The sequence below is a fragment of the Centrocercus urophasianus genome, unplaced genomic scaffold (assembly GCF_019232065.1).
Source record: "Centrocercus urophasianus isolate 14NV4802_14NV808 unplaced genomic scaffold, USGS_Curo_1.0 seq_14, whole genome shotgun sequence".
Classification (NCBI taxonomy): Eukaryota; Metazoa; Chordata; class Aves; order Galliformes; family Phasianidae; genus Centrocercus; species Centrocercus urophasianus.
In genome coordinates, this window is record NW_024884586.1 from 46,446,937 (window position 1) to 46,474,813 (window position 27,877).

The 27,877-nt window shown below is 44.0% G+C and overlaps 1 protein-coding gene across 15 annotated transcripts; it reads left to right on the forward strand.

Moving 5' to 3' along the window:
* The first annotated feature begins 5,269 nt into the window (after positions 1–5,269).
* On the forward strand, positions 5,270–26,402 carry WDR89 (WD repeat domain 89). Of its 15 annotated transcripts, none has more exons than XR_006168165.1 (4): positions 5,270–5,308; positions 8,316–8,467; positions 16,369–22,525; positions 25,790–26,402. XR_006168165.1 is itself a non-coding variant. In XM_042814725.1 (4 exons), exon 4 carries the CDS (start codon positions 16,400–16,402, stop codon positions 17,567–17,569), a length of 1,170 nt encoding a protein of 389 aa, XP_042670659.1. In that variant the 5' UTR covers positions 5,270–5,308; positions 8,316–8,467; positions 15,854–15,992; positions 16,369–16,399; the 3' UTR covers positions 17,570–26,402. The 15 variants fall into 15 exon arrangements, 10 of the variants coding, with proteins under 10 accessions (XP_042670659.1, XP_042670657.1, XP_042670667.1 ...); XR_006168163.1 differs by having other exon boundaries at positions 16,369–21,695; positions 22,286–26,402; XR_006168167.1 differs by having other exon boundaries at positions 16,369–21,695.
* Positions 26,403–27,877: the final 1,475 nt, after the last annotated feature.

Below are 27,877 nucleotides of genomic sequence, written 5' to 3' on the forward strand. Positions count from 1 at the left end.
AGTCCCTTGGTTCCATTAAAATAACTTTTAAGGTGTTGGTCTTTCTCATCTTTCTTCCTGAATAAAATAATTTTGGAAAGGACTTAGAGTAGCTCAAACATCTGATAGAGCTTAACTGATAGGATCATGACGGTTGTAGTTTGTGCTATAAACTGCAATACAAAGATGTGGTTGGAGCTCTTTTGACCAGTCCATCTTGATAAATAATACTGAACCAACAGCTGTATCTTTGCAGGCCTGGAGATGCCTGAAAGCCATCTGCATCTGGCAGTGCTGCCACCTCTGTGAGCTTGGGTTGGACCAGGCAGCCACCAGAGGCCTCTTCCAATCCCTACCATTCTGACAGACCCATTTTTCTATTGTGTTCCTTTTCTGTTCTGTGAGACTGTTAGATCACGAGTGGACCAGATGAGGAGAAATGCATAAACTACGCAGATACAAATTATCTTTAATAGTTCTTTGATGTAGTTTAACCATGGTTTGCAAATAGGTTGTCTAGTTGGATTGAACTTGTTGCTCGCCTATTAGTTTGTGCAAGGTCTCCACTTTAGTTAAAAGCTGAATTCCTCCCTAAGAACGGGGAACTGTTTTGGCTTAGAGGTTATCTAGAAGTGACATCTATTATATAGTTCATCATCTGTTCTAACACTCATGTGGTTTGATGCCAGGTAGTCTCAGATGTGTCTGTAGGCAGATTGCTAGAATCTTTAAAAAAAAAAAAAAAGGAAAAAAATAAAGCATGAAAGAAAGCGTGTTCTACTTCCCAGTCAGTTAGAGACACAACCTTGCTGTATTATTTAATTCATCGTGTTTATCTCCTTTGGTATTCCAGTAGCTGTATTTGGATAATTCCTGCTGTAGAAAATTCAGTCCTAGTGGCTAATCAAGTCCACAGCTGCCTTGGGAAGACTGCCAACAAAAATGCCTATATGAAGTGCTACTTTGCAATTGCTGATCTCCTGCTGTTAAGCAAAGTGATGCAATCATACTTGCCTTGCAAAGAATGATTAAATTTCAGAACAGAATGACCCAGATTTCTACTAACCTGCACAAACTTCTGAACTGAGATTTACAAAGCCAGTTACTTATGCTTTCGCTTTAGTTAGAATGGACTTTGATCATTCACTTTTGGTGATTTACTGATTACAGCGTTTTTCATGCTGTAATACTTACTGACTGCTTAATGATCATTGCTGTGGACTGCAGTGGATCAGTTACAGATGTTGGAGCTGTAAATTAAATAAAGCTATTTTTGGTCAAGTGGTCCCATGCTGCTTTAAGAATTAAAATATGTTCTTTGGAGTAGTGTCCATGGGATGTAATGCAGTTGGGTAAGTGGTATGAAAGTTGTGAAGGGACAAAAGTTATCCCTGTCTTTAAGCCAGTGACAAGAGAACAAGCCAGTTTAACATCTGGGCTGATCTTGTATACCAGTGTTAAGTAGCACACTGCATCATGCTTGCCTTGCTTGGGGGTTCTTTTCTGGTTCCTTAGTATTGGTAATGTCCCTGTATTTTGTACTGAATTTGCTAATGGAGGGTTGGAAGAAAAATTAAAAGTTGTTGTGGTCAGGTTTAGCTCGTGCCACTTAGAGGCATGTCCAGGCATCTTCATTTGGTTGCTGAGATTTTTCTTGTCAATGCAAATCAATGCCTATTTCTCTTCTACATACGAGACATTTTAGTAGTTATGTAAAGCAGTGTTGATGATACAGCAGTTTTCTTTTTTAACTGTGTAACTCCTTTGAAGTCCTTGTTTCTCTCTTTCCAGGGAGAGTAGACTTGAGCATTTTGGGATCAAATCTTACATAATTCAAATCGTAGTCAACCGGTTTCAGCTAATTAGCAGACCGGATCTTGAAGCAAAGATAGCAATGGTAACTCCCAACAACAACAAAACTTAGAGCACATGTAATCCAACAAATATATCCATTCTCATAAGAAATCGCCAAAAATAAGTCAATGGGTGCCATATTTGAGCTCGTGACAACATCTGGCATTGCTGCATTCAGGAACTTTGCACGCTTAATAGCTTGACAAGGAGGAAGCCAGGAAGAAAGGAAATGGCTGAGTGGTGAGCCATCCTTTTTAGTCTCTGTACAAATGGAAAAAAACAAACCAATCTGAGAATGCTATCAGGTGAGCCCTCTGGGCGGTCTCTGGTTACTAATTAGATGGAAGATTCTAGTGTTGCTTCCACTTTGATCTTTTTTCTTCAGGGAAAACATTTTGCCAGTAACAGAACAGCCAATTCAAAACAAACCTCCACACATGCACCCAAAGTGGGTTTCCTGTTAAAAGGCAGGAAGACAAATACCTACGTGCAGTCTATTTCCCATACTTGAGCTGTGGTAGGAATACCAGCTAGACTTTTAGAGAGGGTTAAAAAATAGCTGAGGATGAGCCCATGTTGTGTGGCCTAATTCTGGGGTCAGTAGGGTCATCTATGAAGTCTTAAACTGACAACCTGTGCAGATCATGAGAAATGTTACTAACAAAGAATTAATGCTGGAAAAGATGAGAGATGCAGCTTTTACTATAGGATGCTGAAGTTAGTGTTGTTTCTCTGAGGTCAAAAGCTGGTAGCACGGAGCTGAACTCTAGAGAATGGTGTCTTTATCAAGCAGTCTGACTTTGCAGTCAAACCATCCTCTATTGTTGTATATAATTAGAGTTTCGGTAATTCAGGACCTTGATAATCACAGTGACAAATTTGCCTCATTTTACATCTTCTTTCAAGTTCTGTAGGTCTAACTAAAAAATGGTATAGAGAAGTGACCCACACACCCTTGTATCAAACAGGCAAAAACTGCAAACTGAAACAGTCCAGTAAGATGTAATTTTTGAAGACGTTTTAAATCAACCCTAGAGAATCCCATTGCCTTCTGGTATGTCAGCTGTAGGAAGTCTGTGGATGGAGCTGTATTCATTGATCCCAGGTTTGTAACACTTCATGCATATGCAGATTTACTGCAGATTTACTGTACAAGTTGGCATAGGTGGCTAAAATACACTACCAGATAAATCTTTGCATGCTGGAGTGATGTGCCATGGAAGAAGATTCTGTATGAGGCAAAAAAAACTGTGAAGAAGCCTGTAAGTTGAAAGCTCTCCCTGTACATCAGATTAATTAAATAGTGAAGTACTTTGCATGCCACTGCCTGATTTGATAGATCTTGACTGAGTAGTGCGAGTTAAAACTGCAGCAAGCGATGTTCAGATTGTTATCAAGCCCTACCAATGTTATTTATGAAAAAAGTTAATTTACCTGCATATAAATATTTTTCTACTTTGAATGTTAGACATAAAATGACTCTAAAAACAACGGAGCTTTTATTCTCTCTCCCTCTTTTAAATTTAACTTTGCTGTGAGAGGAAGAAGCAGTTCTTGCTGACCTGCATTTGGCACAACACAACCTGAGAGCAGGTTGAAAAGCCAGATACCAGAAATATTTATGGTGTATTAGGGCAGCACCTAGATGTTGCTGGCCATAGTTGGGGATGGTCGTGTTGCAACCTATGTGATGGCACTGTGTAGGCACACAGCAAGGAGTTACTGTTGCAGAGCACCTGCTGTGTGAGTACTTGACCTTAGTCCCAGAGCGCACAGCACTGAAACTCAGATGTGTCTATGTAGCTACTCTGTCTTTTAAGGTGGGATTCATAGAGTTTCCTTTCTAAAAATGTATTCAAGTTCTGTCTGTGAACTGACTGTCCAGAGTTAAGAGATCTCCAGAGGCAGTCGTGCAATTGTTGTGATGAATTTTAATGGTGTTTCCAGCAAACACACGCTGTGACTCAGCAGCATTGGTGTACCATCATGAAATTTGTACTTAGTTAACAGGGCTGGATTCATCTGGCAGTACTGAATGCCAAATCTGTGGCTGTAGAACTATGCCATTCCAGTTGATCTTGCAGCTGTTTTCACTGTGTGGACTATGAACAGAAGGTATTTGTTGAGCTTGTGACAATACTGATCACCCTGGGAAACTCAGATATGAAACTGTCAGCTAAAAATATCTTTCATTGTACTGTCAAAACTTACAATACAGCCTTACTGTATTAAATTCAATATTTTCTTTAATGTAAACAGATTTCAGTTTGAAACCTTAAGAAAATCTTGCTAATCTGAGCAGTGCTTGTAGTGCTGGGTGACAGACTTATGGAAGGCATTTAACTGCAAAAACACTGGGAAGGTAATTTGGCTCTCTGTGCTTTTATTGTCACTTGCTTTTGTATTTCAGGAAAAAAAAAAAAATTATAAAGGGAAAAAGAAAACCAAGGGTGTTTCTTCATGGCAGCTGGTGAACAGGTCGGTCCTCTGGGATACCTGCTTGGCAGGTAGCTTTCTGGGAACTGTGTGCCTGCAGCTCCTCACAAATGCAAATAAGTGTTAAATTTAGTTCTAATCAATAATTTAGCAAGCTGTCTTTAAGCTGCAGTCCAGGTGAATCAGCAGCGTGTCTGTGAAATACGAGTTGATCGTTCTGCAGCACTGAGGTGATCACAGAGATGGGCTTTCTCTGCTCATCAGGATACTGCAGTGTTGCTCGGTGCTCAGCTAGCTGTGGTGATAGCGACACTACTTGGAGCGTGTAGAATTAAGGTTTCCCACACAAGTGGGAAGCAGCTGAGATGTCAGTGCTTTGAATTAGCTTCTGGCTGAAGTTCTGCTCGCTTTACCTGTCAGCTTTAAGTCTGTTAAACTGCAGGAGTGTTTTATGTGGTTTGCATGGGTTTCGATGATGTTCTGTGCTAATTACCCACATGATGCGGTCATGTTTTTCTGGTTTAGATAAAGCTGCCTTACCTTGCCAGAAAAACATGAGATCAGTGCAAATGTTTAGGTTTTGGCTTTAAAAGTGATTGTGGGAACAAATGTAGTTCCAGGCTGGTGATGGAGGGAAAATAAAGTATTTAGTAAAAACTAAGCCTTAACCTGTGGGGTTGGGAATATCATTACTTATCATAACTTACAGGGTTTGGGGGAGGGGGGGCGGGGGGGATGGGCGCTGGGGTGAAGACCACCAATCTAACTTTAACTGGTAGAAAGGCGGCGGTGCCATGGCAACGGGACTAGGCCGCTGCGGTGCGCCCCGCCCCTTCCGGTTCGTCACTTCCTCCCTTGACGCCGAGGAGGTAAAATGGCGGCTGGCAAGGCGGTGGGAGCAGCCAATGGGACGGCAGGGGATTACTTTTGGGGCGGGGTTTATGGCGGGCGGGGCGGGAGGAGCAGCCAATGGAGCGGCAGGGGAGGGCTCTGAGGGCGGGACTTATAGCGGGCGGGGCGCACGTGGCGCCGGGCTGAGGTGAGCGGCGTGCGGTCTCTGGGTAGGGGGTGCGTGAGGGAAAACGCCGGGTTACGATAAGGAATGGAATCGGTTGTAACGGTGTGATTCCGAGTTCGTTGTCTCCTAGGGGTGTGCATTTGTTGGGCCCCAAGTCTGCTGTGAAGTTCCGGTGCTTCTGGGGGGAGCTGGGCTGTGTCATCTGTGGCTGCTGTGCGATGGCAGCAGCTCCGTCACTGCCGTCGCAGGGGCTGCTGGGCCAGACACGGACGTGCCCGCTTTTGGACATGGGTGCGTTTTGGGATGTGCAAGATGGACAGCGGAAGGCAGGCCAGAGCTGTCAGAGCCTGCGCTGGCATCTTTACAGCAGTGTGGGCTTCTGTGTGGGAGCACTACCATTGCCTGAGCTGTTTGAGGTTAGGAAGTTCAGCTTCCGGCATGCCTTTGCCCTCTTTAAAGTTCACCCTGACACACTACAGACTTCTTCATTACCTCCTTCCCCTTTTCTTGTTGCTGTGCTCTTTTCCTTTAACAGAAGGGTTACATAAATTCTCGGTGTGTCCTCCTCGCTTATTTCCTCCTGTTGCCTCCTTTTCATTCCCTTTTCCCCTCCTCTCAGCTGTTACCACCTTCCCACTTGCCCGTGGCAGAATCTGCAGCAGGGAGGAGCTCTATCAACAGTTCGAAAGGGTTGGTAACTGCAGGACAAGGGGAAATGGTTTCAAGTTGAGGGAGGGAAGATTGAGGTTGGATGTGAGGGGGCAGTTCTTTACAGAGAGAGTGGTGAGGTGCTGGAACAGCTGCCCAGAGAGGCTGTGGATGCCCCGTCCCTGGAGGTGTTCAAGGCCAGGTTGGATGGGGCCCTGGGCAGCCTGGTCTAGCATTAAATGGGGAGGTTGGTGGCCCTGCATGTGGCAGGGGGTTGGAGCTTCATGATCCTTGAGGTCCCTTCCAACCCTGGCCATGCTGTGAGCGCTGCTTTGCTGACTCGCAGTCGGTGTGCAGAGATGGGATGCATTCAGTGCTCTCTGTAAAGAAGCTCAGAGCATTCCCTGTAGGGTTGGTTAAATAGCTAAGGTAACTGCATGGATGTGACCAACCGCAGAGCATTGTTAGCCTGGAAACAAACGGGAGAAAGGAGAATTATGAAATAGTATATTCAAAGTTGTTTATTTGGTAGATGAAGCTTTAGACTGGGAGATGTCTGATGCTGAAATCTTACCTTCAGCTCAAATTTCAGTAGTTTGGATTAAATGTTTCTATGAAGTATTTCTTTCTTAGCTGATATTTTAGTGGGAGTTCTGACAAAGTATTTCAGAAGCAAACAAGTAATAGGGGCACATACCTCACCAGAAAAACAAAGCTAGTCAATCTGTAGTGCTAAGAAAAGTGGTTTGAATTGCTGGACAAATACTGAGTGGTTTGGTTAAGCTGTTTTACAAGTTCCAGATTAGAATGCATTTTCTGTCCTGCTTTTAGGGATGTTCAAGCGTTTTCAACAATCAGAATATTTTGTAAGTGGTGGAAGGAAACAAATAGCAGCTACACAATGCTCATTTTAACAATTTCACATTAATATTTCCTTTAAAAATCTGCTAATCTATAACGATTTCTTGTTCTTTGAGTCTTCCCGTTGTGTCAGACGTCAGCTCTGAGCAGATTGGTTCAGCTGTCTGACTGCTGGTCATTAGTGACATCAAGTGGGCTGAGTGCAAAATGACACGTTCTGTCCCTTGCACGCTGGTACCGTCAGCTCACTGAGTTCCTTGTGCGTGTGATTGATCTGAGCCACGCTGCTGGCTATTTGTGGTGCTGAGAGCTGCAGTCATTGCAGGACGAGCCCCCAGCTCTCCTGGCAGCGTCAATTAAATGTTCTGATGTGAGGGGGACACATCGCGTTTTCCGCTCGGCCTCTATAAGAAGATGTGGCCATGCGGTAGGAGCACGCTCAAGCTGTTAGGTTTTTATCCCCGTGATTTCAAGGGCGTGGGGAGAGGAAACCACCACAGGCTGGAAGCGGGCTTAGTTCTGCTTGTGACAGCGTGCAGTGAGAGCTGCTGTGCCATGTGCTGTCTGGCTGCCAGTTTGGTGTCTTCCAGAAAGAAGCGTTGAGCCTGCTTATCTCACAGTGGCTTGGTTTTCAGTCAGCTTTCCTGTCTGTTCTTGGCTGTGCAGGGACAGTTGTGGGTGCCAGGCCGACGGGGTTGCAGAAACAGATAAAGAAATCAGAGCTTTTGCCCCTGCTATTCCAACCGGGAACTGTTTTAACAGTTAAACTTGATTGTAATTTCTGCTCCAATCTTTTTTATGGTCAGTTTGTAGTCTTAAACTGTGCCAGTATTGTTCTTGAGTAGCCCCCTCCTTCCCCTGCATTTATTCCTTTGATGTATCTGTAGATAGTAATCATATGCCCTCTTGGTCTCCGTCTCTTCCAAGCTATACAAGGCAAAGCATCCCAGCTACGTCTTGTAAAATAAACAGTCAATTCCCTGGATCATCTAACCGGTCCTCTGGGCTACGTTATGGTTTAGTTATCAAGAGATTGGCTTCAGCAACGAGTCCCTCTGGCAGCCTGCCGTGATCCTGTGAAATTTGGATTGACTGAAGCACTGAGAACAAATAGGGCTGGAGAGCAGGGGTATTAAGATGCATGAAACTTTTGCCTTACTTCAACTTGTCTTGTTTTGAAGCAGTGCTGTCTGCTGAAGATACTGGAAAAGTCTTTGTGGATCCACTGCAGATCCTTGATGTTTTGTGGGTGCTAACAAAAGCACACAGCTCTGGTTAGGATTTGCCAGCAGGGCTCGGCTGTGTTGCCACATACGATAGGTCTCTTGCTCAGAAAGTGAAGGAGTATTAATGCGTAAATACTTCTTTTGTCCTTCCCTTCCTCGATTCCGCTTCTAACAACTGAGACCGAAGTCTCTCTCATAGAGTTAGAGAATGTGAACTTTCAGTGCAGTACGGTGCAAAATCAACATGTATTTGAGTGTTAAAAAATCACTTTTCCCTTTTTATGTCTGTGTAGTGCATTGGTGATACCAGTACAGGAGTGTTGTGTCTGGGTCAAGTGTGAGCACTGCTGAAAGGCCCTTGAAAACAAAGAGCTGAAGAGAATGCCTCACATGTCCACAGTGCGTGCAGACTTGGTGCCTCACTATCTTGTATGGAAGCTGAAAGGTAAATTCCCTTCAACAGGATCGAGTGGACATAGCTCTAAAAACTTTTATTTCAGCCTTTTCATCCTACTGCTGTCGCTTAGATGGCTGCTTTTTCCTTTTGTCTGCTGTGAAGCACTGAAAAGCGAGCTTAGGGCATGGTAATGGTTCACCAGAGCCTGCCAGCTGTCGTGCACAAAGAGTGTGTTTTGGAAACCCATCGTCTGTGAACTGTCACGGGCACACAGGGATCTCCAGTTTCCACTGTTGCTTTGATACTGGAGAGGCTCTGACAAATCATGTTGATGTGGTGATGTTCTGCATTAGCTAAATATCAAACGGGGATGTTGCAGGGTGTGATTGGTGGGGATACCTTCGGAACTTGCACATTCCTGGGGAAGCAAATGAGGGGAAGACAGCGATGCTGTTTCCTCCACTTGGGTTTTGCAGTTGTTTTCCTTGCGTAACACGTCTGGAACTGGGGATGTTGGTGCAGTTAGAAGTGGTCAGGCACAGGAATGTTCTTTGGAAAGTAGAGCTGCCACGTCTGGGCTTAGCTGAGAACGTCTTATCAGCTTCCCAGCAGCACTCCTAGTGGAGATGTGAACTGCAGTACTGAGTTAGGCTTGGGTTTTTAAGAAAAGCGTCCTGAAAACATAATAGCCTTGTTTTGAAGAATGAGGGTGCTTAAGTGAAATTACTGTTGTGAAAGAACTTCTGAAATCTCCTGGTAAATAAAACATTTCATCTCATTATAGGTAATTTGGCACCAGTGTGTGATGGCAGGAGCTATTTTTCCTGCTGTAGCTAAGTGTCTTTGTATCCTTTTAGTCTGATTGCTGCTAAGTTTAGGCTGAAGTTTCCCAGGCTTCCTCTGTGATGTAGAAATAAATTCCTTGGAAGAATTTCAGCAAAATTTACCAGTCTGTGGGAAGAGTCTCCACATTTCCATTTTTTTTTTATATGGGGATGTTGATACCGAGTAGCAGTGTGTAATTCAAAGGAAATAAATACTCTCATTTCAGAGCCACTGAATTATTCATGCAGCTGCGTAAGTAATTCTTCCTCTTTGCCTTCCTCTGTAGGCTGGATCCTGGGGTTGCCTGCCTGTGTGGTGCTTTCTTTTGATTCAAAATGGCACTGCAGGTCACTGCTGTTAGGAGTCTTGCATTGTGATCCCAGGCTCGAAGGGACCTTGAAGCACTTTGTGGTCACGGATTGCAGTGTTCCTGTGCCTTTTGCATTTGGTCCAGTAGCACACACATTCAGAAACTAAAGAGTAAATGTTGCAGCTGCTTGGCCATCATCAGGCTAGACAGTGTTTGTAGGCCAACATCTGGTTCAAGTCCAGCCTCCCATTTGGATAAATAGCTTCAATTCTGTCTTCCTTATCAGTGTGCAGGCCATCTCAGCCCTAGTGCCAAGCTGAACACCTTGCTGATTCTCCTGACAAAAGAAAATGCTGTTAGTGAGGAGGCAGGTTCAGAGAGAGCTTTGATATCAGCTTGTAGCTGATAACGACTGTATTGTGGAATTGTGAATGGAGGCAGAGTTAATACTGCACCCAGTAGTGTATTGTACCCTACACATCTGATTTCCAGCTGCTGCTGATCCTGTGTAATTGAGAGACTAATTAGTTCTTTCTCTCCTGTTCTACATTTGCGGCTACAAAAATCGAGGTCGATGTGATGTCTGCAATGGGAAGTGCTCATAAGAGAAAGGAAAGGATTCTTCTGTGGTGTGAGATAAGCACAAATGCAGAAGGCTGAGACTTGGATTCTTATGGTTTGAGGCAGGCTGGCTGGCTGTGGTGGCTTTGCAGGCAGACTCTTGGAAGTTGAGGGCCTTGCTAGGACGGGTTTCCCAGCAGCCATTCTCCAATCTAATTTATCTCTATCTCTAATTTGACTTTTCCTGCGCAATCTCCTGTCTTTATGAGGTAGGAATGTGTCTGCTGTAGGTTCTCTCATCTTCTTTTAGGAGCAGCCCTAAGAGTGAAGCCCAGTATCCTTCTATTACTGTGCCCTCCTCTTTTATGCTGGACCACCCCAGCACATGGGTGTCATTACAGCGTCAACCTGGTGAGGTCACTGCTGGGAAACCTCCTTCGGCAATCAGTGCTCAGTCACACCCCGCTTTCATGTCTGAGTTGGATTTAGGTGGCAGAGGACTTAGTGGCTGCCCCTCAATTTGTAGGTCTGTCGTGTGTGTGGCAGCGGATGAGCAGAGATTAGAAACAATCCGTTTGAAAGAAGGTTTGAAACTTGTTCTGGAGAAAGAAGCTCAGCTATCTGAGCATCGTATTTTGATACTTTTGATTTAGATTTGAAGCTAAGAGCCAGCAGTGTGTGCCTGCAGCCCAGAAGGCCAACCGTGTTCTGGGCTGCAATTAAAAAGGGGAGGCCAGCAGAGAGAGGGAGCCGACTGTCCACCTCTACTTGGCTCTTGTGAGGCCCCATCTGCAGTGCTGCGTCCAAGCCTGGGGCCCCCAGTCCAAGGATGTGGAGCTCTTGGAGCGGGTCCAGAGGAGGGCACTGAGATGAGCAGAGGGCTGGAGCAGCTCTCTTGTGAGGAGAGGTTGAGGGAACTGGGCTTGTTTAGCTTGGTGAAGAGAAGGCTGTGGGGGAGACCTCATTGTGGCCTTCCAGTACTTGAAGGGTGCATATAGACAGGAGGGGAACCCTGTTTGCAGGGGTGGATAGCGATAGGACAAGGGAAATGATTTTAAATTGGGACAGGGGAGGTTTAGGTTCGGTGTTAGGAGGAAGTTTTTCACCCAGAGGGTGGTGAGGCACTGGCACAGGTTGCCCAAGGAGGCTGTGGATGCCCCATCCCTGCAGGCATTCAAAGCCAGGCTGGATGTGGCTCTGGGCAGCCTGGGCTGTTGGTTGGCGACCTGCACACAGCAGGGGTTGGAACTGGATGAGCATTGTGGGCCTTTTCAGCCCAGGCCGTTCTGTGATTCTGTGATTCTAAAATTAATAATGTGAGCATTATCACAATTACGTACAACCTCCTGTGACTGCTTCCCTTTGTTCTCTCCTTGATTTGTACTTTTTCCTCTAATCAGTGCTGCTAAGGCCATTTCCGTGCTGGTAGGATTAAATTCATTTAGTGGAATGCAGACAGTTTATTATCTCTGTTTGCTTGGTTTTGTTCTCTTTGCAGAATTTGTTGTGGCAGTGCTGTTATCTTTTTTTCCTCCCGTCTGCTTTCTCAATGTATTTTTCTCGGTGCTACAGATGCCAAATTGAGGAGACGAGGAGCTTTATTCTTGCTGTGCTTTGTTTGGAAACAAGACGTAGCGATTTAAAAGCATGAAATAATTCTCTTGGCAGTTTACGTCTCATCTCTGCACTTTAGCTTAGCCTCTGGTGCACAATATCCCCTTCCTGTGTGCTTGGTGAGATGCTGTCCTCTTTGCCCTAAAAATGCCTTTATGGGAATGCTGGAAAAACACCTCATCTTACTGCTTCGGTACAATAACAAAACCAAGTACAGCAGTGCATATCCTGTAGGAATTCTGCGTGCCTGATGGGATTGCTGTGCTTCACCTCCTTTCTTAGATCATTTGGCTGATCTGTTCTGTTGTGAAGTGGTGCCAATGAGGAGAGGTCTCCAAAGGCGTTTCGCATTAGTGAGGTGCAGCACTGATGTGCTCTCCTCAACCAACACTGCTCTTTGTTTTTGTTTTAAAATGCTGAGCACACGATGTTGCATGCGTGGATTGCTTTCCACTGTCCAGAGCTTCAGGTTTATTCTTAACTTGTTCTTGCACTGCTGATAGTTGTGAAAATAAAGGGAGGGTCTGTTTGCATTGTTTGTAGTAGAACAGCGCAAGATTTCATCTATTGCTGTTCAGATCCCTTGCTATTTCTGGTATTTGACCTTTGCAGAGAAGATTGCCAAATCTGCAGGTCGTTTTCTTTTTTTATTACTCGTTTCTCTTCTCTTACAAGTTCCTCTCAGGCACTGACCAAGTCTTTGAGGCAAAGATTCATTTCTGCCGCATTTTCTGTGGTATTTTTTCACAGGTGATTTTACTTTGCTGTATGTTGCAGAGCTAATGTTCCCTTTTGGAATTGAGAACTACGTGATTTGGCAAATGTGCACAATGAGAAGGGATAACTTAGGAATTGCTGCTTTATTTTCTGAGAAGCTTTCTGCAATGGAGAGGACTCACGAGCCTGCTGGCTTGAGTTTAGGCTGTGAGGTTTGGAGTAATACAGAAAGAGCACAGCAGTATATGCTCAGGCAAAATGAAACGTTTAGTTTGTGCTCGTAGGCGCTTACCTTTCCTTTCTCTGCCAATGGAAGGCTGCTTTGGGCACCTGTGACTGCTTGCGTCTTGTCTTGCTGTATGTTTGTTTCCATGCTCCACCAGGGAGAAATGCATAACCACAGCATCTGCAAACTTCTTCCTCTTTGGCACTCCTGCCCCTTTGTGCCTTCTGTTCTAAAAACCAAGCTTATTTCTTTTTAACAGAACTTTGTAGGGCATCCTGGAGGTCAAAATATTATAGGCTGTTTCAGTTGACTGTATCTATTTTGAGTTCTCAAGATGCAGAGAAGCTTACCATTAATGGTGTGCTGCGATATCAAAGAGATGCTCCGAGGTTACAGAGAACTGTAAATGCAGAGCAAAGATCAAGCAGCTGTAGGTTGGAGGATCACGTAAAGTAGGGCTGATTTGTAACAGGTGGCTTCACCTTGATGAGGATGGTGGTGGGAGATGCAGCTCTGTGCAAAGAGTGGCAGTTGCTGAAGATGAAAGTGAGTGGCGTAAGCCAGACACTTGGGCCAGATACTTCTGTGTAATCCAGGCCGTGGTGTTTCCTATCATGCTGACATCACCTGCTTTTTGTCTGTGTTCATAGAGTGAATCAGAGAATGGCTCAGGTTGGAAGGGACCTCAAGGATCATCAAAGCTCCAACCTCCCTGCCACAGGTAGGGCCAACCTCCACGTTCAATACTAGACCAGTGTTGAGACTGCATGCGCAGATCCAAACCTTGGGCTACTGTGAGCTGGAACAGAGGAAGATCCTGAGTTCTACCAACAACTGCATATCCTAAAGAAAAGAGGTAGCAGCAGCCAACTCCTCTTCTCTTCCCAAGGGATCTCTGTCACTTCTTCAGAGGCAGTTCCAGAGCAAGCTCCCTTCCCCCCGCCCAGTTGGTGTCAGGTTCTCGCAGGCAGGTCTCTGCACTGATCGCTGTGAGTGGCTCCTGTGCTATGACCAAAGCGTTCCAAGCAGCTTACTTGGCACTGGGTGCCTGGTGGCCGTAACGAAGTGGATACCTGGGTTGTCAAAGTTGAGGAGTGCCCAACCAAAAGCGCTTCACTTCTGCAGTGCAGAGCAGCATGTGCTTTCGAGGTGGCAGCGTTCCAATGCTTAGTGATCTTCTATTGTGTTTGGAAGACCATTGTTTCCTATTTGTCCCATAAATTTAACACAGATCCTATTCCTGCCATTTAAACTTTCCCATCAAAGTACAACAGTGACTTCCCCTCCTGAAAAGGAAGGGCTGGCAGCTACACCCTGACGCTGGAGCACAAATTGTTTATATAACCTTCAATCCCAATTTCATAATAGCCTGAAGACCGTCTTACTGGGACAGATATTTTTACTGAGTTTTTAGCAAAAAACCCTGCTGCCATCAAATGTGGTATTGCAGCTCCTTAACTGCTGCTGGGAAGCAGAAGGGAGGGCTGCACCTTCCTGATGATGTATGTTACACATCTATCTGGAAAATATGTGGTGTTTTCTGCTAGTGTAAAACAGCTCCACCTGTATCATTTGGGAGTGAAAGCTGAGGCACTACCTTGGGCTCCTTTTACTTCCCTGAGAGTATTATTAAATCTGAATGAAGTGTGTTTTTTGCAGTCTCTACCTTTTCACAGCTGGTGATTTTTCAGAAATAAAGTTGAACAAACCTGGTACAATTGGGCCTTAGCCTTGCACACAGTTGAGCAAGCAGCGTCCAACAGCTGTCTGCTTTTATATTGGTTCTACTGAAGTCTTGTCCCGTTTGAGTATGTAAGAAGCAGGCTCTGTGGGTAGGGCTGTACACAGTGCCAGAAAACATGTTGAAATTCTTCTTTTTGGAGGGGAAAGGAGTTTCCACAGGATGTCTGCATTTGATGGCAAAAATGACTTGTAGATGTGTTCTGAAAGGTTGCTTTGATGTAAATGATTAACCTGGGACCTTTTGTCAGGATATTACCAGGTCAGATAGCTTAGATTATTTGTGACTTGAGAATTAAGCTTGTACGAGTGGGTCTGCTTAAGCTGTTTGTTAAGAATTTGCTCGTTTATCACATGGTGTGTTGTGTATCTGTATGTACCAAACAGAGCAGGGAAGGCAAGGCCTTGAAACTACCAACAACACCATGTTAAAAACAAGCAGAATGCAGTTTTGTCATAGCAACTTTTCTTTTGTTGCTGGCCTTCTGTGGAACACTAAAATAATGAGCCAAAGCCAATGAGTACGCAGCACTTTGCTCATTTCATCCCCTTCCCAAAATCCAGCCTGAGGAATTAGGAGAAAAAAAATTGATGGGACAGCTGGGAAGACATGATGGTATTTTCCTGCATTTTGGGCCTGCCTGATTTCTCTTTGGTTTCTATTTGGATTTTTCCAGAAAGAATCCTTCCATGTGTGTGACCACTGGCATTGGGTGCTGGCCTACTTTGTAAGGAAATAAGTCCATTTTTGGAGTATTGCTTTACCCTTCTCTGCCTTAACTGAAACATCCATAATAGAATCACAAGGTTGGAAAGGACCTAGAAGATCATCTAGTGCAACTGTCCTCCCACTGCCCTTGCAACCACAAGCCACTAAACCATATCTCATAGCTAAAGTCTCATTGGAGTGAGGAGAGCTGACCCCCACGGGAACTGCTGTGATTCCCCCGAAATTCATTTTATAACACAGAAGAGAAGTCTAATTGAGCCTGTAAGTGAGAGAGAAATCGTCTGTGTGGATGATTATGCTTCCTTTCTATATCCCAACTACCTTTTATTTGTTGAAAAGTGATCCAAGTTTGTGAACTGACCAAAACCACCTGTTGATTTTGATGGTAAACATCTCCTTTAAATTTAAATATCCACGTGTATCGCTGAAATACTGTTTTTCTAGAATAATTCAATAATGCCAGAGAAAAATTGCCTTGGAAGGAAAGGCTTTTTTTTTCCCAGTTGCAATAAGAGCCAGGGCTATGTTTTTATTTAAGAGCCTCGGGAAAGGCTTTGGTTCTTGGGAGAACTGTTGAAAATGCTCAGTTCTCCCAAATTGTGGTGCTGTCCTCATGTCTGTTTAGGTAGCCTGTGGTGTGCTGAATGGGTGCTTGCATGTGTCAGTGAGCACCTGAATAGCTGCAAAAGGTATCTCATTTGTCTCTTTCAGGCTGTAGTTCTACTCCATTTTTTGCCTTGTTCTCTGCCTATGCAGAAGTTGGGCCCAGAAGTCTCCTGCAGCTGCAGTGATACAACTGTTTGTGGGCTGTGAGTGCAAGCAGCCTTTTAGAGCAGAAGTTATTCCTCAGGTAGGAACCATGCCTTCCTTGTGCTTCCACTTGCAGAGGATGTTGCTTTAATATTTACTTACAAGAGAGACAAAACCAGCAACAACAAAGCAAATGTAGCTAAACGACTTTCACAGCATTCACAAGCAGCCTATTTAATCCTCTGAGGGGATTATGTGATGCAGTGCTTACAATCAGAGGAGATTGAACTTCTTTGCTGGGGGAAGCTCTGGGTGGTTCTCTGTTTCTGTAAATAAAATGGTAGGCAGGACTTCAGGATGACTGACCTTTGATTTCATGCAAAAGCTCTGTGCAGGAAACCTTTTCATACCTATGTATGTAAAGCTAATGTTATTTCAGACTTTTATCATTAAACCTCATATTTTATTTACTGCAGACTCCCGATAGCTTCAAGAACAGCGTTTGAGATGTCTGCAGTTGAGAAGATCGAGGAGCAGTTTGCCTGCCTGCGCATAGCAAAGCGCTCTGTGCTAAGTGAGGAGCCTGCTTACCTGCTGGATATAGACATCTCTGGATCTGCTCAGTCTGAAAGTCGTCGCTTTGTGGCAGTTTCATGTTCCAATAAATCCATTAGGGTCTATAACAGAGAAACACTGAACTTCCTGCGGGAGTACAGTAGCTGTCCTGGGACACTTAACGGCATCAGATTTGCACATGCGTGTGACAGCTTGGTGTTCTCTGCGTGCAGTGATGGTACAGTAAAATGTTGGGATATTCGTTTAGCAACTCAGAAAGCTGTGCAGGTATTCAGTGGCTATCCTTCCAACGTGTTTATCAGTTTTGATCTCAATTGCAGTGATCTCATGATTTGTGCTGGAACAGAAAAAGTAGAAACGGATACGTTCCTGGTGTTTTGGGATGCGAGAGGCAGCACGGACTGTGCCAGCACAATGAGGGAACCTTTGGGAGTGTACTCTGAAAGTCACAATGATGATGTCACTAAGATTTGTTTTCATCCTGTCAAACCCAGTTTGGTCGTTTCTGGGTCGACTGACGGCTTGGTGAATGTGTTTGACATTAACAAGGACAACGAAGATGATGCTTTGATATCAACCTGTAATTCAGATTCATCAGTAAGTTTTATTGGCTGGTCTGGGAAAGATTATGAACAGATCTACTGCACGACCCACGATGAGGGATTTTGTTGGTGGGACCTTGCTCAGTTAGATACTGAAGAACCAGTAATGCTGTTGCGTGTTCTGGACGCCAGAGACTCAGTCTGCATTGAAAATGGCAGCTTAAATTACCTGGTAGGAGGGATGTACCATGAAAAGGCTGACAGACTCTTTCTGATCGGAGGAACGGCAACAGGAGACGTTCACCTGATCAGCTGCAGCGCTGCTGGGCTGAGCCTGGTGGGTACCCTTCCAGGGGGGCACTCTGCCACCGTTCGCTCTTTCTGCTGGAACCTGGCAGAGGAGTCGCTGTTGACAGGAGGAGAGGATGCCCAGCTGTTGTTGTGGAGGCCCGGAGCCGTGGAACGCTCCCTGGCAAAGAAGGTGTCCATGAAGATTGCTTCTTCTGTGCAGAAGAGAGTGAGAGTTCACAACAGTTCCCTCAAAAGCAGGAAAAAATAAAATTCTGGGAATGGGAGCCTGCTTTGCAGAGGTTTTTCTGTTTGTTTCATCCTTCCAGGCAGTACTTGGCTGCTGCTTTACTTGGAGGTGTTCTGTGGAAAGAACTGCAATACATGAATTCTGTTTGGGAACTTACATCAGTCATCAGAGGAATGCTTTTTTTTTTTTTTTTTTTTTTTTTTTTGAAGTTGCTAATATTAATCTGAGAAGAGTAAATGTTTGCTCACTGGTTCACGAAGAATACATCTTCAATCAGTTTTTATAGAAATACTTTTTATGGTTGTTTAGTGTCTCAGCCAACATTTTAATGCATAATATAGGCTTGTGACTTGCATAATTTGTTACTTTCCCAGTGAAATTCCATGTCGTGTTTTAAAAGCTTTTGTATTTCAAGCTGTGTTTTTCTTTCTTTACAGAGAACTTAATGAAATTGCTCAATATATTAAAAGATTTTACGTTGCTTCCTAATGCTTGAGGGAATTACTTCTTGATGAAATAGAAAATAAGTACTTTTTGCATTGTCATATTGCTGGTTTGTAACAAGCTTGTAAAGCATTTGATTGAATCATATTTTTATAGTGAAGATATGAATGTATTCAACCAGATGGGAATGCACTACTCAGCACAGCTGATTTTTTGACTGGATGAGAAGTGTTGGGACTGGTGTTACTTAGGGTGTGTTTGCTTTGTGAAAATAACCAGGAATCTTCCAGGCAGCTTCGTTCTTTGCTGGTAGGAGCATCTCAGTGGGTGCACCTGGAAGATGGGAGATGGTCAGGGAGTTAAAGAAATTAATAGATGTGATGACAGCAGTTGTGCTTGGAGTCCTCCAGTCCTGCATTTGAAATAAGCTGCTATCAGACGCTCGGGGGGGGATGTTAAAAAACAAAACCAGTCTTCTGAAAATGTGGTTACTGAATAACAGGCCAACGTGAGAAGGCTTTAGGAAAACCTCTTAAAGTTAGCGTGTGTCTTTTAAGGAATGGCTCTTGACAGAGAAGCCTCTTATGTGCAGGCATCTCTCGATGATTGCATTGTTTTAGTGTTCCATCAAACAGCAATTAAGTGCTGCAAAAATTGCTTTGTTCTGAAACACTTGAGTTTTTATGCTTATTCTGCTCCACTGGCAGACTCCAATCTGTGCATCTGGCTCTGCACACACAATTACCTCCAGCCCTTGGAGTACCATTGCAGTCAAATATTGGTTGGTAATTACACTGTACTTAACATATGTGAACTACAACTGGAAGCAGCAAAAGTGTATTTAAGGATTGTGATGTTATAGAACAGCTGGTTCTATAAAAAAAATTCAGAGGTTTTCCACATCAGCACAGATTGGTAATTCTTTCAAAACAAGAATGTCAGGTTTAGAAGTTCAGCTCAGAGTTTAAAAACTGTTTCTGGACTACAGAGGGTACCTCAAGTTGTGGTTATGGCTGTGCCAAAGATGCCCTCATCATCTCTGGAAGTAATCCCATTCCAACAAGTACCAGAGTTCCACGTGGTGTGTTTTACTAACTGATGTCTTTCTGCCACAGCTGTGCGTCTGCAGTAGTGCTGGGTCTGCCTGTTGGTGACTTCATTGTGATTCACTTGTTTCTGTCCCTGCTGGTTATTTAATGCTGCAGCTTCGATTTAAAAGTCACTTTAAACTTCTTTTAAAAATGGTGTTAAATTTAAATTGCACCCAAAATCCTTATAAACGGAAGATCAAAAAAGGCATCTGTTGCTTTTTAAATGACTTTGTGCAATTTTGAGACAGCTCAGACAGTGTTGTTGCTGGGACACATCTGCACCTTGTGCCCTTTCAGCTCTTTTGTCCTCCCAGGTCACAGAGTCATCGCTTGGGGCAGTGGAACTGAATTTTGTGACTGAGTGGGGCCAAAAGGTTCAGAGCCCTCTGACCAGGTCAGGCTATTGGGCTGAGTTCCTTTACTCTTGTTGTACCTCAGCATGCTCAGTGGAATGAACTCGTTGGCCAGCACTTCGTTTCTTGAATAAATGGTGGGTGTGCTTTATGGAAATGCACAGTGAGGGAGCTTTTGGTTGCCGCCTCTTTCTTTTAAAGTGTCTTTTGGGAGAGACCCTATGCGTGTTTTGCCAAGTAAAGCAGCAGAGGTGGGAGTTCTGGTAGCAGTGTTTGAAATGTGCAGCCTGTATCTGTTGTTTCTGCAATAAACTGATCCACAACAAATTACCAGCTCCAGCCATGCATTCCCCAACCTTGGTTTTTACACACACAACTTTTTCCCAGTCCCACGGCTGTTTGCATTTTCCTCAGCTGTCAGGAGACTCAGGCTTGTGTTGCCCCTGAAAATGCTGCATGCTTTTTAGTTTCATGTTGACTTAACTTCAGATTAATATCCATAAAATAAACATGGGTTGGAACCACATGTTAACAACTAATTAATGCTGTGTGCTTTTGTAAACTGAAATTTTCATAGACCACAGAGAACGGATATAATATGGAACTAAAGAAATAACAGACCTGAAGTGAGGCAGGTTGACGTGGCTGACTGTATTCCACCTGTTAGCTTAGTTTGGAAGTCTCTGAGTTGCCCTCGGTGTTGTTAAGAAACATATCTGACCTGTATGGTACTCATATAATTGCAACTGCAGGTTGCAGGCAGTCACAAATCTTCATTGTGTTAACTGCTTCACCCCAAGGGAAGCTCTAATTCTTATCTAATTCAGTATCAGATTTTTTTTCCAGTAAATGGAAATTAAACATCCAGATAGATTACCTGAGCACAGAAAAGCGTCCATCTTTATTCAGAGATGAGAATAAAGCTAGAGCATCATATTTCGGAGCAGCAGGAGAATATTAGTGAACACATGAAAGAAAACTGATTTACTCACAGTCAGAGCTTTCCTAATCTTCCCCTTTGTTTCTTTTCCTTTCTCTGCAGGTTAAATCCAGCACGTGCATGCTGCCCTCTGTGCCTGCGGCTGCTCCCTCTGCCTACCTTCAGAGATGGATCCCATTCCAAGTGGGGCATTTCACAGAATCACAGAATGGCCGGGGTTGGAAGGGACCTCAAGGATCATGAATCTCCAACCTATTTCAGTTGGGTGCAGGATTTCCCCCTGCTTTGGGGGAGCAGCAGGAGTTATTTGACCAATGTAAATAAAGTTGGTAATGGTGAGGGCAGGTGAGCAGAGGTAGGAGTGCTTTGATATCTGTTTCTGGAGTGGGGCGAATCCTGTCCCTTTCCTCTCTTAGCATGGTGTAGGCTGAGGAGCTGCTACTTACTACACTGATGAATGGATGAAGATAGGCAGGCAGACTCCCGTGCCCTTTGGTCAGGGCTGTTGAGGCTCCTTGGCTCCCTCTGGCACAAGTGTAACAGCTTGCTTTTGCTTTTGAGCTTGATGGAAGCAGGATAGGGCCTTCACTAAATTATGCAAAATATAAACACCCTTCAAGCATAAAAGCCAGTTCCTGTTTGTCTGTGGGATGAACAATTCAGCAGTGAAGCGTGCAGGAGAGGCAGAAGCTGTCTGCTCACAAGGGTTGGGTTTTCTTTCTTAACTTGTGCCAGTGAGGAGAGCCACGGGTCGAGCCAGTACTGCGGCCTCTACCATGCAGGCACCACTGGGTTTCCTGGGACATGGAAAAAGGAGAAAGTGAGCGTGGTGATACCAGTCATCTTATGGGAATGCATTAAGTTTTCAGTTCAATATCAATCTTACCCTCTCATGTTTGGAATAAAGACTTGATGCTGCTAAAAATCCTATAAGGGTGATGTTGGAACAGCCTTTTGCCATAGGAAGTCAGAACTGGTGGTAAGAAATGCTAGGAGGAATTCGAGACGGTTCTGTGTGCTAATTTAAATCATTTGGGGAGGTTAAATATTTAATAAATGTTACAACAAACAAAAACCAACCAGAATTTCAGTAGATCACCAAAGGATTGTTACATTCTAAGTAGTAACAATCTGGCATGATTAATGCTGAGAAGTACACTAGACTAAAGCTGAAGCACAAATGCAGAACCACAGTTGACTTTTCTTGGTGTTTTTAATACAGGAATTGTTAATTATCAGTGGAGTTGAACTCCTAGGAGTGCAATGCATGCCACTGTTTGCTGCGTCAGATTCAAACCCACTGAACACACATGTAACAGGTAAGATACCTGGAAGTGTCTGCACCTTAACCAGTGTTCTCTAACAGCAATTTGTGGGATGGACTTGAGGAAGGAAGCCTCAGGGCTTCGCTGTAACAACGAACTTGGAGTTGACTTAGGACTGGTAAATTGAGGGATCAGGAGAAACAGTGGGAAGTTCTTTGCAGTGTTTTTTCCCAGAAGTTTGTGTAGCTGTAGATTTGCAGCAAGAAGATGTAGAGCTGCATTTGCAACGCTAAACTTGTTTTAAGATACTGTCGGAGGAATCTGTCTGGATACGAAACAACGCAGCACTCACAGGGATCTCGGGTTGTTCTGTGTAGGCATTTGTCATTACAGCAACAGGATAATTACATGATTGTTGGAATTAATTCTTATAGTCAGATCAAACTTGCTGCCCTAACCTTTGCAAAGAGTAGAAAGTGTTGAGGCGATTAAGGAACGCAGTAGGAGCACACAGGCATCCCATCCCCATGCCAAGGAATGAATGGTGACGTTTTGTTAGAACATCTAGGCTAAAATAAGCTGGAATCCATACTTATTTTTATTAGTGTTATTATTTTAACATTTGTGTTGTGGTCTATTGCCAGGATGGCCAGACAGTGAGTGGAGGAGCCCTGGGTTGTTAGGAGCCAGCTCAGTGGCACACGCAATGAGTGTCTGTTCCTTTCTGCATTCGCTGCCATCCAGGACGTTTGTGTTTGTTTTCACCTCACTGTTGTTCCCTACGTTCTAAAGCAAACCTTCATCATGCTTCAGTTATGAATTTGTGCCCATTTATTTTCTAAACTGTTGGAATGTCCCATGACTGCATTCAGATGAGATACAGTGTAAGTACTTGTGGTTTCTTGCAGGTGTGTGCAATATACCAAGCTCACTTGCTGATCACTGGATTTATTTACATGGCAGTCAGCATGAGGACAGTTGACTACTGCTGCAATAAGAAGGCAGTTTTGACTGTTCTGTCAATGCTCTTCAAATATATGGGGAAAAAAAAAAAAAACCCAAACTCAAAAAACCCAAACAAAAGATTTGATTATAGCTCATAATTTCTGTTGGTCTGTGTGTTTTTTATTAACAGCCTTCTTGATAAAACGGTTCAGAAAAGCTCTGTAGTATTTTGTAAAGGAAAAATCAAATGTTTTTCAGATGGCTCTATGAAGAATTTTGGTAGATTCAGACATAAGTAAAGGTCTTTCATGAGCTCTAGGCATGTTTTTGCACCTAATGCTCTGGTGAGCTAACAGAGGAAATGAACTTTCCTTTTGTTTGCAAAATAACCCCCCCCCTCCCCCGAGTTCTTAACGCCTTTTCCATGCTGCTTGGATAGCTGAGCCACCACACAGGTGTTTCTTGTCCTCTGTGTGTTCCTGAGACCTCCACAAAACCTCAGAGAAGAAAGATGACAGTGTTACCTAACGTGGGTGCAAACCAGAATGTTCAGTTGGTCTGCCCAAAGTACAGGGGAATAAAGTACGTTCATGTAGGTGACCTACAGCAGAAAACAGGGAGAATCGTTATTGATGTTTGGTTTCTAACTCATGGCACAAGAGCTGCTCAGCACCAAAGGAACAGGAAGCACAGAGTTTTAAAACTCCATTTTTAATCACCAGGCTGCTGCAGGGACACTGCTGAGTGCTCTAAAAGCAGGGGTGTGCTTTTTTGTTTCGCTGACATTTCGGGCCACATGTTCTTCATGCAGTGTCTGTGTGCCTGAGGAACGTGCCGAGGCTCCACGTGTGTGTGCACACATGGGAAGGATGCTGTGAGCACTCGGTGTAATGGAACAGGTGTGGGAGCTTGGGATTTGCTTATGCAGGCGGTCAATCAGCTATCAGAAATGTTTTAATGTGGTTGATATTAAAGCAACTATGAAAGTGGAATATTCTAAATATACACTTGGAATAATAAACCATTGGTAATCTTCTGGAAGGAAATGGTGTTCTGACATTCATAGCTTATTTTTTCCCAGATTTTAGACAGGATTTGAGGTTTTTTCCATTATCTCCAGTATGACTAAAAATAAACCCCCTCACTTTTAAAGGTATGTTACATAGTTGTTCTCAAGGAGCGAAATTAAAACTTCAGGCCCTTAGAACCCGAGTGCAGTTTAGGTGTGTGAAAAATGCAGCATTTAGTATATACAATATGCCTTCTCTTTTTGTCAAGATGGTTTCGTTATTGTGCATTTCATGAGCAGGGGGTTCTTGAGAACCATTATGAATAGAATGCCAGCTTATAACGAGTGATATAAAGTGGCATTTATCTTTACTTTCCCCAAGAAAATCTTCCCAGTGTCAGTGAGTGTCACTGACTGACTTCTGAGCTGTGTTGCTATGTGCTCACCTTGCACTGTGGCTGGAGGTGCAGCCAATGCACCAGAGGGAGTAAAGCACACGAGAACAGAAATAGGTGAGTGAAGAGATAACGCCAGGCAGGCAGGCTGCGGGCTGAGAAATCCCCTACCTGTGTCATAACACAGCAAAAGTCATCATAAAATCTTCTGGCACAGATCGGTAACTCCGTTTGGGAACTATGAGGTGGTCCCTGCATGGTCTGGCCTCAGTGTGTCTGGGCAGTGCCTGTGTGACTGCTGCACACTGTGAGCAGGCTGTAATAAATCTGACTTGGAAGCAGTGGGTTGGGCTGAATGCAAGAGGGAGAAACCTCTTCAGAGACAGGGGCGCCAGGCTGTGACCCAAGTGGCCCCAAGGAAAAGTTACATGAAGGTTCTTTGCTGGGGGCGAAGCTAAAGCAACACTGATGAGTTTTTATTTGCGGTCTGTTGCTGAAGAGCCAAAGGGTGGAATGCAAACAGCAAGTCCCTGTTCATTTTCACTGGGTGGGAGCTGGACTAGATGACTTTTAAAGGTCCTTTCCAACTCAAACTGTTCTGTGGAGCCTGAGCAATGGAATGGATGCGAAAGAGCTGGCTGAAGTGAGAGCTGGTGGGGCACTTGAAGGCTGTTGCCTTCTGACCACTGCTGAAGACTCGATTTGCTTGCTGTGTTCCTGAGTGTGTTTTATAAACAGCAGAGGCTCTTACTGCTGTGCACAGTTGGGATAACAGCATGAGATGTGTGAAGGCTGCACAGTAATTTGTAAAGAACAGAGATGACAGAACAAGTGTTTAATTTCACTGAAGTTTGACAAACCCGTGGTGCTTTCCTGCCAGGTCTGTTTGGTTACTGGCAGATTACTGTTGTTGCATTTAATGCACTAATGCCACTGACAGTGCCCTTAAAGTCTTCCTTAGAAACCAAGGCAGGCAAGTAGCTGCAGTCACTCACGGCCTTTATTATGGGAAGGTTGAAGATGTTTCTCAGTACACATTTAGGCTTTCCCCAAGTCATGGAAAACCCCTGCAGAACATAAAACATGCCCTAAACTATTCTGAAAAATCATACCTTGGCTAAAGTCACATATTGCCTCTGTCTCCCTTTTATTGTTAAATAATGTAAGGTAGAAAAGCTGTGTTCACTCAGCTGCAGACCTCAACTCTTCAGCTGCACTCAGGTGGAGCACGGGCAGCTGTTGCCCTTTCAGAAAACTGAATCCTCTGGTGTAACCAATGCTGCCTCTGAAGGCTTTGTAATACAGAGCAGAAAAAGCTGTCAGTGCAACCGCAAGGGTGTGGGGCACCATCAGCTGTACCAGTGCTGCACAGGGCGGCTGCGCTGCTGGAAGAATCACTGCAAGGGAAATGGTGCTGGTGCTGTTAACTGCTTCCCCTGCACCACGAACCTGCTTTTAAGTGTGCTTTGTGAAGGGGACACATGAAGTAGCTACGTAAAAGAAAACTACCTAATACACTTTTCATCTACGACTGACGGTTTCTGAATTTCTTCCTGTCTCTGGTTAACTTAGCCTGATACACATCTAGATTTAGCACTGTCTAGATGTTTGGAGTACAAATTTGTATTCTGATGTTTTCCCCAATGTTTGTTTTTATCATTGTTTCATTTCTATTGAAGTTCGCTTGCATTTGTTGCTTTCTCCATAAGGAAACATACAGTAAGTGCCAATACCACTACTTAACCCATGCAAGTTGTAAATCCTGAGCTGGCCTGAATCCTATGTATTTCAAATTCTAGGAAGCTCATGGCCTCTCTGAAGTGCATGTGAGCGAAGGTCCTCTAAAGATGGGGTGCCTTGTGCTGTACTGAGGGCATGTGCTGCTTTGGGACCTGCGCTCCGAATCTGATAGTGGACAGTATGAGCCCCAGCACCACAAACTCATCCCCTGCCAGACCCTGTACTGCATCTCTGTGCTGGAGAAAACCACAGAACGAAGACAGAAGAAAGTAAAGAGGAATATCCCACCTTCCACAGCTTGTGAGTGCTGCAGGCTTTGTTCTTCAGCTAATGACTTTATACAGAGATAAAATTTGGTAATAAAAGGCTCTTATCACAATAGTCAGAGTCTGACAGGATGAATGCCTGTGAGCTGAAATGGGATGCCATTCAAAACATCAGTCAAATGGGAAATAAGGTACTTTATAAAGGGGGATAGGGGCACAATTAACCATTCCAGCTACTTGCCTATACCTACAGGGCACGATGGCACTGGACTAAGACTGGACTTCATTTTTTTTGAGAAATGAGTTGTATCTCTTACCAGACTAAATGATCACGACAGTTTTCTGGCCTTTTTCCTCTACCATTTGAGCTGCACCCCATCCCAAATAAAATATTACCTAGAATAAATCCAAGTGTTAGTTGTCTTGCAACACAATTAGTTTGGTATGCATGTAGACTCAGCATCATGCATTAATCTAGTCCAAATCTGACTTCAGCCCACAAAACCTTCTCTAGCGGCCGCTTTCAGAGGGGACCAGTGGGATATGAAAGGATGTTAAAGGAGCTTTCTCAAAGTGAGAAAGGACATTTTGTAGAATTGAGAACGGAAATGCTTCATGCTGTTTTGGGCTGTGCTGCACAGTCATGGGATCGCTCCTCTTCACTGCCGGCCAACTGGATGTGGGCAAAATCACTGCTGTTCTCCTGTGTGTTCCTGGTGTTTCTGAATTTGGCTGCTCCTGATGACATGATGAAATCTCAATTAGTTCGTCTGTCTCCATTCCAGAGGCAAAAAGGTAAAATGATTCTGACTGGAAGGCAAGTTCAGAATCAAGAACTGCTGCTTTTATTTCCTCAGTCTCAGTTTCCAGGTAGGATCTGCTATGGCTGTTAAATGGGCTGTTAATGTATTGTAATCTGTAGCCTGAATTACCAAAACCTAATCTAGAAAGCCATTTGAAGATAACTTCAGCTAAGATGAAGTGTAGCTGGTTTGGGGTACTGACAGAAAGCTCTGAAATCAACCTGGAATGACTAAACTGTGATTAACAGATAACAGCTTTCACAATAGGCTTTGGGTCATTTATTTTGTTCTATCTTTTGTTAGCCAAAATAAGTAAAATATCTGCTGAAGTGAGCATTCTTGAGCTTCTAAGCTGTGGACAAGTTTGGGTCCTACTGGTCCAACCCCTGCTCCAGCAGAGACCCAGAGGAGGCAGGCCAGGCCCACGTCTGGGAGGAGACTCCAGAACCTCTCTGGGCAGCATGTGTCAGTGCTCCAACACCTGCACAGAGAAAATGTTCTTCTTTTGTTGTGATGGAACAGCTTTCAGAGCTGAGATTTTGAAGCAGGCAAATGGAAAGTTCTAGCACCTACCAAATGGTACACTTGATAGCATTTGGCATGTTCGATGGTTCCTGTCAATGTGTGGAGGCTTCAGGAAGATAAGTTCATCAAGTGTGGAAGGACTGCAACAAGCTCTGGTCCATCAGTCCTATCTGTCTGTAAGGCAGTAAATTTGAATATATGCTGATAGACTCAGGATGGCAGACTGCTGAGAGCTGCTCATTTACTACAGCATCACTGATAAATTCTCTGTTTTCTTAGAATTTTCTTAGAATTAATTAACCGTAAACAATCAGGAGAACTGATTTTTTAATTCTTTGGATAGGAATACTAACTTTCATGGCCCCTTTCTACTCCGTTTTCTTTCTCCCTATTGAAAAATATAGTCATTAATTCAGTTTAATAATTCTATTAAAGGCATCATGCCCTCTGTATTGCCATACATTATCAGCTTTCCTTAATTTGAGATACTAACTTTGAATTTCAAATTCTAACACTTAAAAGGCGAAACCAGCTCCTTTAACATGCAACTGCT